At 40.6% G+C, this 15,614-nt stretch overlaps 1 protein-coding gene and 1 non-coding gene across 10 annotated transcripts in view; both read left to right on the top strand.

The window, feature by feature from the left end:
- The first annotated feature begins 469 nt into the window (after positions 1 to 469).
- On the top strand, positions 470 to 541 carry trnaw-cca (transfer RNA tryptophan (anticodon CCA)). The gene has a single exon. It is a non-coding gene; the product is annotated as a tRNA-Trp (tRNA).
- A 3,403-nt stretch (positions 542 to 3,944) lies between these two features.
- LOC137104607 (partitioning defective 3 homolog) overlaps positions 3,945 to 15,614 on the top strand; it is a 343,094-nt gene continuing 331,424 nt past the window's right edge. For 4 of the 9 annotated variants that reach the window (XM_067486042.1, XM_067486041.1, XM_067486036.1 and 1 more), the window contains exon 1: positions 3,948 to 4,351. In XM_067486042.1, coding sequence (XP_067342143.1) covers positions 4,232 to 4,351 — 120 coding nt within the window. In that variant the 5' untranslated portion in view covers positions 3,948 to 4,231. Of the gene's footprint in view, positions 4,352 to 15,614 lie in introns of all 9 variants that reach the window. The other 5 variants (XM_067486037.1, XM_067486038.1, XM_067486043.1 and 2 more) reach the window with 4 other exon arrangements.

The following is a 15,614-nucleotide window of genomic DNA, read 5'->3' as shown; positions in this document are numbered from 1 at the left end:
AATTATTTTATTACTACTAAGAACTATAAACCCCATAATAAAAGATAGTAATGTATTGAAAGTACAGACGTTGCTGTCTATGGAGCTGTAGCGTGAATAACAAAAATGTTGTCATGTGCGCATGCGTGTTCCGTCTGCAGCGAACCACAGCACGCGCGGAACTCTCGTGCTGACAGCTGTCCATGGTGCTGACGTAACGCTACAAGCCAAAATGAGAAAGACTGTTATTTGTGGAAGGAAGATTAAATATAGTTAAAACTCTCAGAATGGGTCAGTTGTATGCGAGAATACGAGCAAAGAGGAACTGTTGATTTTCCCCGTTTATTTTTGTCATGAGCCATTCTGACATGATTCCCCGAGTTAGTTAAACAGTTTATAAAATCCAAGTAACAGTCAGAGTAGTTTGCCTTCTTAAAGCTGTGGTATTTACTGTTTTCTAATCTTGTTTGTGGGGATGTAAACCATGCAAGACCTCGTGGCGCAACGGTAGCGCGTCTGACTCCAGATCAGAAGGTTGCGTGTTCAAATCACGTCGGGGTCAGAAGTTTTAATGTATTACTTCAACTGTACTGAATAAATTATCCCTTTTTGTTCCTTTGTGTTTGTTGAACATACATGAAACATGACGTTTACCTTACAGTTAGTACTAAACATTGTGGCAACATCCTCAGAAAACAGAATTTAAATAATATTCAAACATTCTTTTTAGTTTCAGTTTATGCGTTCAGTCATTACCAATGAGACATCAAATTGTGGCCTTTTCAAAGGAAGGGGCATCTCTGCTGCAGGCTACAGGTGGGCAGCAGACCCACTCTTCCGCATTAGCAGTTTTATTACCACTCATCTGAAGGTAACTACAAGAATCTGTTTCAGTTCTGTAGGTAATCACACGTAATTGCACCACAAGATCTGAGGTGAAAAGTATAGCTGTAGAGGTTAAGGCCCTGCAGTATTACACATAGCACTCTCTCTTTGAATGCATTTCCACAAAGTCTATAGACTTTATTCCCCTTTGTGATTTTCAGCTTGTTGAGGCGGACTCAGGAGCAGAATCACCGCACTACACGGCACTGAGACATTCTTTTAGAATGCTTTTAAAATGTGGCAAAGAAAAATTTCTTGTTAGATCAACTGCGATGGCTGATCAGAGAGGATAAATAATACAGCGATTCTGTTCACTGTCAGATAAATGCTATGGTCAAACAAGGAAGCTGTGATACTTTCCAGCCTCATTGTTTTGCTCATTCATGAGATGGAAGTTGATTCAGCCACTGTGCAGTTACCATCTGATCAGACTTCACAAAACTCACACTGCACAGTACATTAGGCTTCCAGAGACAGAACTGAAGGACAGAAATCCTGTATATGCAAAACAGGAGCTGCAGCATTTCCTAATCCATGAACTCTGAGTAATAATGCTGTGTTAACATCATGTTGAGTGCTCATGGCTAAGGTCCCAATCCCCGAAACATGATGCAGTGTTGGATCCCCCCTGCAGATGGGGCCAGTCAGCTGTGCAGTGGAGTTCACTTTATTACCACAGGACTCAACTGTAAAGGTTAAAAAACAATTATGTAAATCTTGCAAATATACTTGTTTTATTAATAGTTATTTAGGTCTCTCAGTTACATCACAATTAAAGCCACAAACAGATTTATCAGCCTAAAGCCTCACTTCTTTATTATTGTGCCGGTGTATTATCACAGATACATTAGCAATTAATCATTTAGCTATTAATCCTTTTTTTTAATAAAATCAAGATGCTGCAACAAATAACTAGTGCATGCTGGACTGTCTTTACTGAGATGACAGTATATCTACTCTCTGTTAAAATCCACATGCCCTCGCTTGCAAAAGACTGTGATTATTATCAGACAGTGACACTAGTTCTTTCTACTGTGCCACCACAGTAGAAAGGTTTATGCAGGTAGGCTGAGAAACAAGTAAGCAAATAAGATAACACAGTGATATATGGATGTGGATTTGGCATATTTCACCCAAGTTACTTTATTTTGCAACTTTAGACCAGAGGTTCTTCCATAACCATACAGTGTGATGCAGTTTATTCTTAATGTATATGTAAGCTGTGTACATTATGTGAGTGTTGGATTCTTCTATGAAGAGGTAAGTCAGTGTTGAGAGAGGGCTGTGTTCTCTGATAATTGCGTTGCCATCTCAAAAGTTCCTCCACTTTAGATGTCATTATCTTAACAATTAATTTGCTGTCTAGCTGCAGATATGTCTGGGAAATAGTTCTATGGACTTACACTGTTTTCTTAGAGTAGCTCTTTCAACGAGAACCGTTGGGTCACTTTGGTGCATTATTGCATTACTACACTAGAAAACACAGTAAAAAGATGAAGGAGATAATCTGTTAAGTGATGGTAAATGGTAAATGGTCTGCATTTATATGGGGCTTTTTTACTTATTGGCACTCAAAGCGCTTTACACTGCTTCTCATTCACCCCTTTGCAAACACAATCACACACCAATGAGGGAGCTGCTATGCAGCTGGCCAACACTCACTGGGAGTTTGGGTTCAGTGTCTTTCTCAAGAACAATTTGACATGTGACTGGGGATTGAACCAACAACCTGCAGGATTATGTGAACAAACTCTACACAGTTGCCCCCGTAAGTGTGTTGTGTTCACACAGACTTTGGCCTCATGGTCCAAATAAGAGCAGGGATAAAACCTTTCAAGCTCTCTCACATCTTGTATTGAAATGGTGTAATTTCAAAAACAGACTACCGATATTCATGTTCCCTCATTTGTACTACTTTAGATCATAAAGAATAAGAGCTGCAGGGAGCAAGTGATGCTTTATACAATGGTTGCAGCATTTAAACTGGGTCAAATTGTAGATCCAGCATTGGGCTCATTCCTATTGTGCACTTCCTTTCTGTAAGTTAGACATACATTACAATAATATATGTTTTCTGTCAGTGGCATATTTTGAATCCAGCTCAACACAGAGCTCCTTTTGGTGCTTGTCATCTACATACAACTCTAACAATGTGCTCTGCTGGAGTGTTCGACTCATTCTGTCTTCCTTAATCCATATTTAATTTCAGCATTGGTTTATATCGTAAGCTAAATCATCCAGGTGCTCCCAGATTTACCAAGTCCTAATGTGGTAATGCATATGCAGTATATTGTAGTATAGTGTAGTATATATGTTTATATATTTGTCACAGTAGAAGTACAGTACCTTACCCGAGCCTGGATCAGGGTTTCATAGATTTACCAATCATAATTCTCAAACTTGAGGCTCTCAATTGAGATGTCTGACTCCAGATGAATTCCAAATGAAATGTACTCCCATCCTTTCACTGCTGTTTTATTACTGTATAAAAGTATTCTTCAGACCTTTCTCATCTGGCCAAGGTAAAACTGGACTGTGCACAAATTTGAAGGACTTTTCCTTGTACATACTGTAGTAATTCTACACTGAGATGATGATACATTAATTCAAGTAAATGATCTGAGTATTTGTACCACTACTGCTTAATTTGTGTTTTATGACTGCTTTCGGAATGAGTAACCCTGAGGCAGAGCAGTAGTACAGTGTAGTACTATAATTGTTTGTTAGGACTCTAAAGTGTAGAGGTAAAGAACTCTTGGGGCCTGCAGCTTCCCCCTTGCACAGGAATCCTCTGACCCTGACCCCATGATTCTAATGACCCATGGAAAACCCAGATTCTTTCTGCAATCTAGATATAATTAAAGATTGAAGATGTGAGTTATGATACACATTTAGTCTAAACGATTATCACCATGACATCTTAAAATCAACTATAATATATTTATTATTTCTCATTTCAAACCCACGTGTGATGCAACTTTTTGATGATACAAAAGGAAAAAAAAACAAAACAAAAAAACCATCAACTGCATTTGGAGGATTTCCCTCTCAGGCACAACGTGTGTCAGTGCTCGGTGTTGGGAAACTCTTGGTGCCTGCTCCATCATGCGGACACACTCGCAGCGTCAGTCCAGCTGTGCGCTCTTTCTGAAGAGGCTTCTTGTTGGGAAGTTTCTGTAAGTGAGTCAACGCGGCAAACCGAGGACGCCACCCAGCACTGTAGCTGGATCCAATGCTGGGCTTTTCTTCCCCCTTCGAGGACTCGGGACACAAAGACAACCCCACGTTGGATCTTTAGTTTGTGACCTTCATTATGATCGCTTCGACGCCGCATTTTCCTCGTTGGAATTAACGCAGCGGAGGAGAAATGAAAGTGACGGTGTGTTTCGGGAGGACCCGGGTGGTGGTTCCGTGTGGCGATGGGAATCTAAAAGTCCACAGCCTTATAGAACAAGCGGCCATGAGATATAAAAAGGCTTTAGGAAAGGTAAGAGCTTTTGTAACGCGTCGCTCCGTCTGCTCGGAGCAGGGCGCTGCACCCTCTGTGGAGCCTCAACATGGCGCTTTTTCTCGGGCTGGAAAGAGACAGAGAGAGCCGGTGGCTGTCCTTTAGGAATCAGAGACCCCACTGGGGGAGTACACTGAGTCAAAAAGGGGGACTGGGCTTATTGTGGTCACTTCTGTTTACTGTGGTGGTTTATTAGGTTCCACAACTAATCTTACTAATTGCTGCTGTGTGAATGTGTGTGGAGTCACTGGAAACGTGCACATACAGTACTAGTGAAACTACAGTATGTGCAAAGACATCCAGGGAATGTTGGTAATACGGAAGCTGTGCCCGTCACTATACTATCAATGCAATTTCATTGACTGGTTTGTGTCTGTGAGCCTGTGCATTTTTTTTTTTTGTCTTCAAGTCACAGCACAGCTGCCCAGAGTTGAGGTTGAAGTTGTGGCCTGTTGGGTCAGTAGGATGACAACCCTGCCTGCTGATGGACGCACTGCTTTGCACTGCTCGCCCTTTCAAATGGAGCAAAAAACATGTGTGTTCATCCGAGTTTCATGTGTGGTCAGTGGACAGAACACTGAGTGAAACCCCCCTGTGGTAAATCTGAATGACTGGGACGCTGATTTCTTTTCCCTTCGTGGCTTTTCGGTGTATGACTTCAAAGCCCCTTAAATGACAAATTCATGAATTTGGAACTGTGGACATGGTTGGTGACAGCACTTTGTCCCCTTTGTCGCAGGGTGGGATGACCCTGAGATGAGAATACCCATGATTCAAAGTTATGTTTTTGCACTTTATATGCTATAGTAACATATAGGCAGGTATCTAGAACACAATCTTTTTTTTTTTCATCACTTTCTTGCCTGAGATTCAGTGCTTTGCTCACTTTCCCGCTTCTCATTTCACACCTGTTTGCTGACAGATGAAATACCTTTAACCTCCTGGAAAATGTGACTCTATTGCTGCGACTCTGGAGTATATTTTAGCGCTCAGAGCAAACACTGATCAAGTATGTCAACACTAGCAGTCATTCTTGAAAAGCACTTCCTGCTTGGACACACACCAGCAGTCACACACACCGATACCCACACACGCTCTGGTTTTCCATGGCTCAGCAGAACGGAGGGCGACTGGTCCATTGATCCCTACAGTGGTACTGTAAATGTAGAGGTCTAGAATTTCCCTCTGGGTCAACGCTAACAACTGTGTCACAGGGCCAGCTGAGACATTTGAATTACAGGAGGAGTAATCACACATGCTGTTAGTCAGAACAGTGCCATATTATTACTGTAGCTGACTGCAAAACACAATGGTTTAAAAATCACATGAATTTAAAAAGATGTTTGACATCTTAAACAGTGTCGTTCAACATTGAAATCATAATTTATCATTGTAAACACTATGACCTGAACCTTGTGTGTTGTCTGATGTCACAAAGATCTCAAAAAGAAGATGTCACGTGAAGTTTCTTTCAGGTTTCAGTAAAAACTGCTAAAAAATTAAAGACATTGTGGCAACACAGATGCCCTTGGTGGCCCTTTAATATTAGTTATGAGTGAAGTTATCCTTTCTTCCCTCTGTGTGTTTGTAGCTCTGAATTAGCCGTGTTGGATTGGCAGATGTGCTGGTGTGTCTGATCTTCTCTGGGGACACTTGAAGATTTTATCACAGCCTCAGTGGGATCAGGAAGTACACACCAATCAGCACCTCGAGCACCATTAGTTTGAGAGTCAATCTGGTCAACACGATGTATAGTCGATGAAGGATTTATGCTAAATGGCTGTTCAGGCCTTTCTGCTCCCCAGGCTGCTGTTTTAGCACTTAGTGATCAACAGGTATTTGCCACATGTGAGCACTAGCAGCTTTCCTGTTAGCATGCAGGCCACGTGGACATGACTAGGACTCATCCTCTCATAGTGTGAGTTCAATCCCATCTGGTACCAGAGACTTAAAACAAAAGAACGCTTATATATTTAGTCACTGGAGCCATAATTTGCAGTTCTACTGTAACTCTTGAAAGAGCTGCTTGTCTAGATTATATTTGTCTCCTGTTTTCCCACAGCTACCCAGGCTAAATGTAGGTTAAAGCCTTAAAGCACATAATTGCCCTTTTATTCCACAAGTTCAGGGTTGGAGACATGTCGCAGCATGGTTACGTTGCTAAAAACACACATGCAGAGTTTCTCCAGTTCAAGAAAAGTCACATACAGCCATTTTATGCCTTCTATTATTTTCTGTGTATCAGCGACATATGATGAGCATGTTACCTCAAGGCAACTCAATGAAGTAATTTCCTTAGTGGTCCATACACATGGATGTGACATCACAACATGATTAAAGTAGAAGTTGTAGTCTGGGCTCACTCAAGACCCCGAAGTGTATGTGGATCCAGGGCTGCTAAATGGTGTTAATGCACTGGTGACGTTTTTGATTCCCTACAGTGTCTTTGTTAGTCATCATTGACTCCAACAATTTTATTTAGATTTTATACTGGTGGTGAAGAAATAGATGAATCCACACATTTACTGCACAGCTGTAAGAGCAAACCTAGTGCTTTGAAACAGGCCTAAATCAGCCCCATGTTGCCAGTTATTTAAAAAAAGCAAAGTTGCAGTCAATGTTGTCTTGCAGTTACTGTGGTTTTTGTGTACACAGCATGTGTTCTTGTTTGTGGAGCAACTGTGTCTTGCACAAGCGCTGTCAGAAAAACTTGTTCATTTTGTCCAAACTGTATCTTTTAATGAGCTCTGTTTTATTATGCTATTACATGTTAGATACATCTCTGCTCTCACGGAATCTGGACACATATCTGTGTTCTTAAAAGCAGAGACAAAATGGCATCACAGTTAGGACAAATTTCCAATTCAGAGATACTCAGTAAATACACATCCACATTAGGAGCACTTTTAAAAGTCACTCCACACAATAACTATACACTTCCCTCAAATAATGTAATAAAGTTTATGAAACCGACATCGTGAATCTCTCCGAGTGACAGAAGGACACATTAGTAACCGTATGAAAAATTCAGCTGTAAAGGAATAGTTTGCAATTTAAATAAAATACCCCCAAATGTCTTCGATAAAAACTTCATCAAACAGGCCATATAATTTCAGGCTTATATTTGGATGATATACAATTGGAGAAACTGCTTATTATTATTATTATTGTGATGGATCTTTTATTTTGTTACTCTCACCATTCCCCCACAGCCTTTACAAAACTAGAATGTAGTGAACAGTTTGGTTAATTTCTTCTTGCGTCTGTTGTTGTTTTTGAGAATTTATTATTTGTCGGTGAAACATGATGAACCACTATTATCTGATGGTGCAGCTGTACAGGAACACATGACCGTGGCCTGTGGAAGTGTTGTCAGTGCTCATCAGCTCGCTTACCCAGTTGCTCACTGCTTATGTAATAAAGAGGAGCTGCTGTGTAGGAACAGAAATGTGACAGTAGTGAAAGGGCATCGGGGGCTATTATCAGTGAATGGTTGGTCAAAAACTGAGCTGTATAGGCCCTGAAGGATGATGGGAGGCAGTGTGATTGATGCTATGAGAAAAAGAAGGTTTGTTGTGCATTTGTTTTCTGTCACAGCAGGGTCCAAACTTTCATCCTCTTGTTATCTTCTGTTCTTTCATCACTTTCCTGTACTTTTTCATTTTCTATCTAGCATTTGGATTCTCTTCTTTTTTCTTTCTTGTCCAGCTGGTCCACACACTGTTGTCCCACAGCCAACTGAGCCGCGTCCATTCTTTCGTGCTTACTCCTTCCAGGGCAATTCTGAACACATCTAAAACACCACGCACTTGCTATTACATAAAGTCACGAGATGAGAGGAAGTTCGCCCAAGCATCCAGAAATAATGTGTAGTCTCAGTGATCTACTTAAGTTTTGGAGTTTTTTTTCTTTTCGAATGAACATGTTCAATTGGTAAAGCACATCAGGAAGTATGTAAGAACGTGGAAAAATGTTTTCGCAGAAACTTGATTGCAGACTACATAAGTGGTCTATCATTTCTTTTCATGTTTACAGTGATACATAGTGATGCTAAATAAAGAAATAGATGAATAATAAACTAGTCTTCAACTTTGGAAAATATTCTAAAAAACAACTACTCCAGAGTTCACCTCCAGCTTGAATGCTTCTGAGCCGCTCTTATTATTTTATTAATATTCAGCGCCCTGTTTCTATACATTCAATTTATGCACATAATTAGCACCAGATTTACTGAGGTAGATTTTGCAATCAGCAACTGGGTCTGCCCTCTGGCCACGTTTGGAAGAGAGCTCAGAAGGGGCAGATTCGTGCAGGGACTCGCCTGAGTTTAGTAATGATGCAGCGATGCTGCACAGAGACACTGACTGAAGGTGCTTATATACAAATTCAAGTGAAAAACATTCAAGCTTACACAGCCGGCTTGAAACTCTTCATGAGCTACAGCAGCTGGAGAGTAACAGTAACAGCAAAGAGTCTGTGCCGGATTTCATGAACACAATTTGCAGCCTCACGGTGGCTCTACAGGTAACGTCAGTGACACATTTATTATTTCAGAGCAATGGAAACACCCACAAGATTTAATGCTGACTTCTACTGTGGAATAAGATGGCTTCACTTTCAGGTCATCCAGCCTTATCAAAACACATGAAATTAAATAGAAACCAGGAGTTGCACATTTTAGTTATGGTTATTACACAAAAATACCTGGTTTGTTTTGAGTTGGCTGCTGCAGTTCTTGGTGTTTAGCTTCCACAATATTACCAATGTGATTATGTCCTGCTACTACGTAGAAATCATCATTGCTTGTACCAAGCTGTTATAACCAAGTCGATTTAGCGGGGAAACACACAAAGTTGTATTTTGGTGCTCTACTCAAGCACATATGGTCTTGAAATAAAACAGCAACTATGAGATTAAAGTGGATACTTGTTTTTTCTGACAAAGCTGGTGATTTTTAAAAAATATTTTTTTAAATATCTTTGTTAATCAGACCCATAAAGAACCCAACACTGAATAGCCTCTACTCATCATTACCTGATTTATTATCTTTATTCTAATAAATATAGGTGCTCCACAGACTAACAACAGCCATCACTTGCACAGCTTCTCAAGGTCAACAACACCAAGAAAGAATTGACTTTGGCTGCAGTATCAAGTGTCTGTGGCTAAGAGACTTTGGGTTTCAAAAACTGCAGAAGATTTCTATCCAAATATGAACTATTGTATGTTGGCAGTGTTTAAGTCCAATTTAAATTTAGTGAATTACAATTGAGGGTTGTTACTTTGTATCTAATAGAGATGTTAATGACAGTAAAGACACTTTAACCTCATAGCCATTACTTGATAATTAATTCACTGTACTGGGCTACACAGGCAATACAACAAGAATTTTATCACTGTCCGCATATGTAGGGACTGGGATGTAGGTGTCTTTCTTATTTTAATGGATGACACAATATTGTTCCCAAATTGCACTAAAGCTGAACTAGACACAAGCATGTCTCTCAGGTGTAGACGTAGATGGTGCACATGGTGGGGAGGGCACCTGCACCGTAGACATCAGTGGCTCTGGATCCTGAGTTGAAAGCACTGGGCTTTCTGTACGTCTTAAGTCTAAGCAGTGCAAGCAGACCACATACCATTATGGTAACTGATATTACACGGCTTGTCTCCGGGCTACAGATATTCCGTGTTGGAGAGTTCTGGGTCAGTAGCTGCAGAATCAGTATCTGATACTGTTTTCCATTTTGGTGTTGATCCACTGCCGCGCTGGCTAAATACCAGAAATTCCTGTTGCTTTACAATATTTTTTTAAGAGTTAGCAGGATTTGACATGTGTGTTCAGGAAATGGAATCTTCAATAGGTAATGTGGTTCCATCGAACACGAGTTCCTGCTACAGTAGCTTCTGGCTATCATGCCTTTTTGTGTCCTATCCACGGTTGTGGTATGATTCCAACTGTTGTTATCTTAAACCAGCGGCTCAGAAAATCCTGCTAATCATTACCCAGAACCGTTAGAAAGTGGACAATAGAGCCGGCGCACATGATCTTGCACAACTTAGATGTGTGTTTGTGTTGAGAGGTTTCCCCAGACGGCTTCAGGCACTGTCAGACATCAGAGATGTTTCTGTTTATTCAAGATAATGAATACCCTATATAATGTGGAAGCAGAAATCAACAACAGCTCTTTGTTAGTCATTATAAAGTTTAGATTTATGAAATGGGCATGATTTCGTCTTTTAGGCCGATTTACAGAGAATCGGACTAAAAGCAACATGCTGATATATCGCTGACAGACTGCTGTGAGCCATATGAAATATGTGATGCTTCATTTTACTTATCAGATAGGTTTACATGCCAAAGTAAAAGGCCTTTAAGCTCTGACCCCCACATGATCTGATCATGCAGCTGCACACACTACGCTTGCAACACAGGAACCCAACCCAATTAGGACACAACTTGAATTTCTAACCTGTAAACTCTCTTTCCCATGACACTGGGACAGTGTTGAATTAAAGGAAGATGCTAGTGTTTCCCTGACTGTGACAATGAGCGGGAACCCATTTGTATCTAAAAAGACAGATGTTCATCTTAGCACATTAACTCAGGGATGATTTGAACAGGCAAACTTTAGATGTAGATGAGGTCACGAGGCCATAAGGTTGTGACAAAAATGGGACACAACATGCATTTCCTGTGCCCATCATTTGTCTTCTTAGTAGAAAGGTATTGAGGTTCAGGTAACACTTCATGTTTCTCTGACAGGTTTTGAAGTAATGCTTTTCTCCGGAATTGAATGGTTGGGGGCGGCTGAAGGTCGTGGGTTTGAATCTCTGGTGGAGTTTGCATGTTCTTCTCATGCTTGCGTGGGTTTCCCCCTGGTTCTCTGATTTCCTCCCACAGTCCAAAAACATGCACGTTAGGTTAGTTGGTGACTCTAAATTGCCCGTAGATGTGAATGGATTGTGAGTGTGACAGGCTGTTTGTCGGTGTGTCTCACTTTGTGTCGGCCCTGACATAGACTGGCGACCTGTCAATGCTTCCCATCTCCACCTTAACCCACTCACTCCATCCCATTTCAGCTCTTACACTTTGATTTGTCATCTTGGACCAGTAACAAGAACACAACAGGCAACCTTTAGGAAATCTTACTATTAGGCCTCTTGCATACAACTCTGTTTGCCAGACTGGTGACACAAAGCCATGTCCCGATACTTTTACCAGTGTTGTGCATCATGTACCCCATGTTACTCTGTATGTGGCCGACTAGATGTCTCGACCTATGTTTCCACCTTTACATGCTATAGACTCGTTGCACTTGATGAGCCTTGTCAGCATTGACTCTAGTGAAGTTGCAACCCCACTTTGAATGTTTAGTTCGCTCCACCATTGTCACTGAAAGCAGATTCTGTGTCTGTGTTTGTGCTGTAACCGGTGAGATGGGGAGAGAGCTGCCCCAACTTTTCTCACATTGGCTCGACTGGAGATCTCTGGAATCCAATAAGCTTCAAATGTAAATGTCTTAATCTGAAACTGAGTTAGTAAGAAAAAAGTGCAATATTAAATAGGGAATTGATTTTCTTCATTTCTCCAGAACCAATAGCAGAACAGATAACATCAAATCTTATTGATATATAATAACTTAGCCCCAGGGCTCAGTTAATACCGGGTTTTCTGTGCTTATTCTTATCCGCAAGTCATAGTGGAAGCACAGTTTAGTACTTATTTGGGAACTTCAATGTCAGTAAGTACTAGGGATGTCCTGATACCACTTCTTCCCAGTATTTACATTTGAGTACTCGCCGATACCAGATACCAATGTACCACATTGTACCACATATCACTAAACTGTTTTGCTTCTAGTAAAAATTGCTGAAAGGTAAAATCCTCATTATCCCACTGCACAGTTAAGCTGAAGAGAGACACTGGGCAGACACTGTCCAAATATTAGTGGGGACACACCTGCAGACTTTAAAAAAAGATTGGACAGCTTTCTAGTCTCTAACGGTCTGGAGGGAGCAGACATCTGACAATTGGAGATTCCAAGGCAGACAAACCCAAGAATCCTGTGAGAACAGAAATCTCCTGTGTTCTTCTGCCAAAACAAACGTGGCAGTTATGGGGAGCAACTTCTGCAGAAAACAAGAAGAAGAACGGAAAACAAGAGGAACAAAGCACAGATTTGAGGCGAGATCCTGAGTCAGACAACACAGACTGTATAGTCTGCAGAGGTACAGTACAAGGAGATCAAATAAGTCAAAATGAAGTGTGCTTCTGGTAAAGCTGTAGGTACTGTAGATGCCCATCGTTTCTCCCAGATGCCAGTTGCACATATTGTTTAAAATATTCTTGAAAAACATGAACAAGAAGACTAAGACTGTCTTTAAGACTGCGTATTTTGTCATCAATTGTCTGAGGCCTGATGACCCACAGTAGTATCGACATCAGGACATCCGTGTAAAGTACTCAAAGTACTTGTGCTCAGTCTGGGTATCAGGGCATCCCTAAGGTCATATCAGAGAAACGAGCCTCAGGGCGCACAGTAGAACATCAGTGATCTTCTGGTAAAATTCTCCTGTGATTTAAACACTTTAAATAAACAGCCCATTAAGGTTTTCTCTGTTTTAACCCTTGATTTATATTTTATTATTTATTTAAATTTTTTTTTCTTTTTTTTTCTAGTCACACAATGTTCCACTGCTGATGGTACTGGATGAGTTGAAAGATGAAACATATAACTCAGCTCTGAGTTATGTTAAATGGAAATTTTGAGCATGGTTTCAGACAGGGTTCCAAGAATATGTTTGCTAATATTGCTAAGATAGACAAGACATGTAACTTTCCCAACACACTCTTAAAAGCTGTTTTGACAGCTTACACTGACTACGCACTGCATGTCTTAACATGGAGGTTGCTTTTTTTTGTGTTCTTTAAATAAATAAAGACTTTGCTTTTACATTCAGGAATGGTGTAGACTTCTGTAGCTCCACCTTTTAGTCAAAGAAGGCTCCCAAACGCAGCTCTGAGAGGAGCTGAAGTTTTCACAATTGTAGCTACTGTCTTTTGTTAGAAGCAGAACTAATCAGACTGGTTGAGTTAAACCTCAGTGGATGCAGCCTAGTTACTATAGTTTTGTAGAAGTAAACGCTGAGTTTGTCATAATTGCTAACTTTTGCCCATGTTAATTTCTACTTTTGCAATTGGCTATAATGTGTTTGCATAAAAAAAATAACTCTGCACATTAGCAAATAACTCGACAACAGGATTATTTCTGCCCAGCTTCCCCGCTGAGAAAACAATCGATTCTTGTTTCAGACTTGTAGGGAAGTGGTTTTGGATTTATATACTATGCTTGACTGGCTGTTTTATTGGCTGATGGAATAGACTGAAATTAAAGATGGCCACGTTATCGAGGAAGTTCATCCCACAGTTATGGGAATGCGAGCCAAATAAGATCATGCGTTTTCCTTATTCACAAAATGAACGTCGTCGCTACTGCTAACACTATTGTGCTTATTGGTGAGAGGTGAATCTGTGGGTATGGTCAGTTCAATGACCAGTTCAAAGTGCACCTCCTTTTGTTGTTTTAAGTACAGTTTTAAGTTCAAAATTATCCCTCTTGTTTTTCTCATCCCACTTCTCCATGAGACGACAATTCCTGCCTCAAGCTGGATCCAACTTTGAGCAAGTTGCTACAAAGGCCAACTATGTGGTTTGCGGTGTGTCGACATGCAGGCCACGCCAGGCCCTCCTGGGTGTGATTCACTGTTTTGTCAACAGCTTATTTCTATACCAGTGACTGCAGTTACACAGCACTTTGGTAATGGGAGCACAAGCACAGGATGTTTGAAAAAGGGTTAAGAACAAGAACTTGATTCTTGAGCGATTTTCTTTCCTTGGAAATATCTGACCCTTCTGTAAGAATATGTTCCAATTTGTGTAGATCAGATGAGACTGATGTTCAGCAAATACCCTAAAAACCTGGTTTGCACTACAGGAACAGTGAAACATACAGGTTTAGTCTGTATTATTAAAGAGTTAATGCCCATAATGCCATGGATTTATCTGTACAAATACTGTAATTCTGGCACTGTGAAAAAAGTGCATCCATCTGAAAGTGTACAGACTAATATACATACATCTGCAACAGACCTTTGTCCATGGAAAACATTTGAACTTTTTATTGCAAGAAAACATTGTTGAGACTAATTTTTATTGCTTCTTTTCCACCATTGTTAAACATTGACCCTGGAGTTCTTTCAGAATAATCAAAAGAGCCAGGAAAGACAGTGTTACGAACCTGTAGCTAAGGTAGATCACTTTGCAATGGAGTCACAGAGACGTGATAATTTCTAAATATGGAAGTTCGTTTTAGAACACTCACCCCAGCTGTGAAGGTGTTTCCTGAACCATCATCGTAAATCTGGATACTGTAATTAAGTCATCTGGTCCACAGGTTGACAATGCGTTTTATACCGTCTGTTTATACAGTCTACGTCCAGGTGTACAAGGGGGAGACAAGATCTTTTTGTTGTTTCTTTTTACCACTGCCATACTTTACTGTTAAGCCCATCATAACATTATCATCATAACACTTTAGTTTTATCCAGACCCTCACAGACCTAATGACGCTGCCAGAGATTTTTTTTAAAACAAACAAGATGATGTCAGAAGTTGATGCCGCCTGAGAAACAGTTAGAAAATACTGTTTGTCCACTGTGTCTTGTTATTTATTTAGCCAGATGGTGAGAAGAGTCTATGAGGACTCAAGAAATAAAGTGAGTGTTGTCACTGTACTTTCTCTGGGGTGGGTGTATGTGTGAATGCAAATGCCCAAGTCTGTTGCCCCTGAAATTACTTGGATTGTACCCAGCCAGCTCCTTAATGCAAAGTCCAGATTTTCTCCAACTGAGCTCAGGCAACACTCCAGAAAATGCATCATGATGAAGGGGGCGCGTTGATGACGTCCATTTCCTGTGACTGCTGCGAAACCGCACTAATACAAACACCCGAAGTTGAAGAAGTCATTCACTCACACGAACACAACAACAACGTCAAACTGGAGGGACAACGAAATTCGTGAACTTCTCTTGGTAAGGGCAGACCTGGAAATCGTCAAACAAATACAAGGAGCAGCGCAAGATTCTGTGGTATACAACCAGATTACAAAGCAAAACACTGTTTATTTTGCAGCTTTGCTTTTGCGTCATGTACCATTGCACCAATATTTTAATACTATAT

The sequence above is a fragment of the Channa argus genome, chromosome 19 (genome assembly GCF_033026475.1).
Source record: "Channa argus isolate prfri chromosome 19, Channa argus male v1.0, whole genome shotgun sequence".
Lineage (NCBI taxonomy): Eukaryota > Metazoa > Chordata > Actinopteri > Anabantiformes > Channidae > Channa > Channa argus.
The sequence above is the reverse complement of the archived record's forward strand: the minus strand, read 5'-3'. Positions and strand labels throughout refer to the sequence as shown.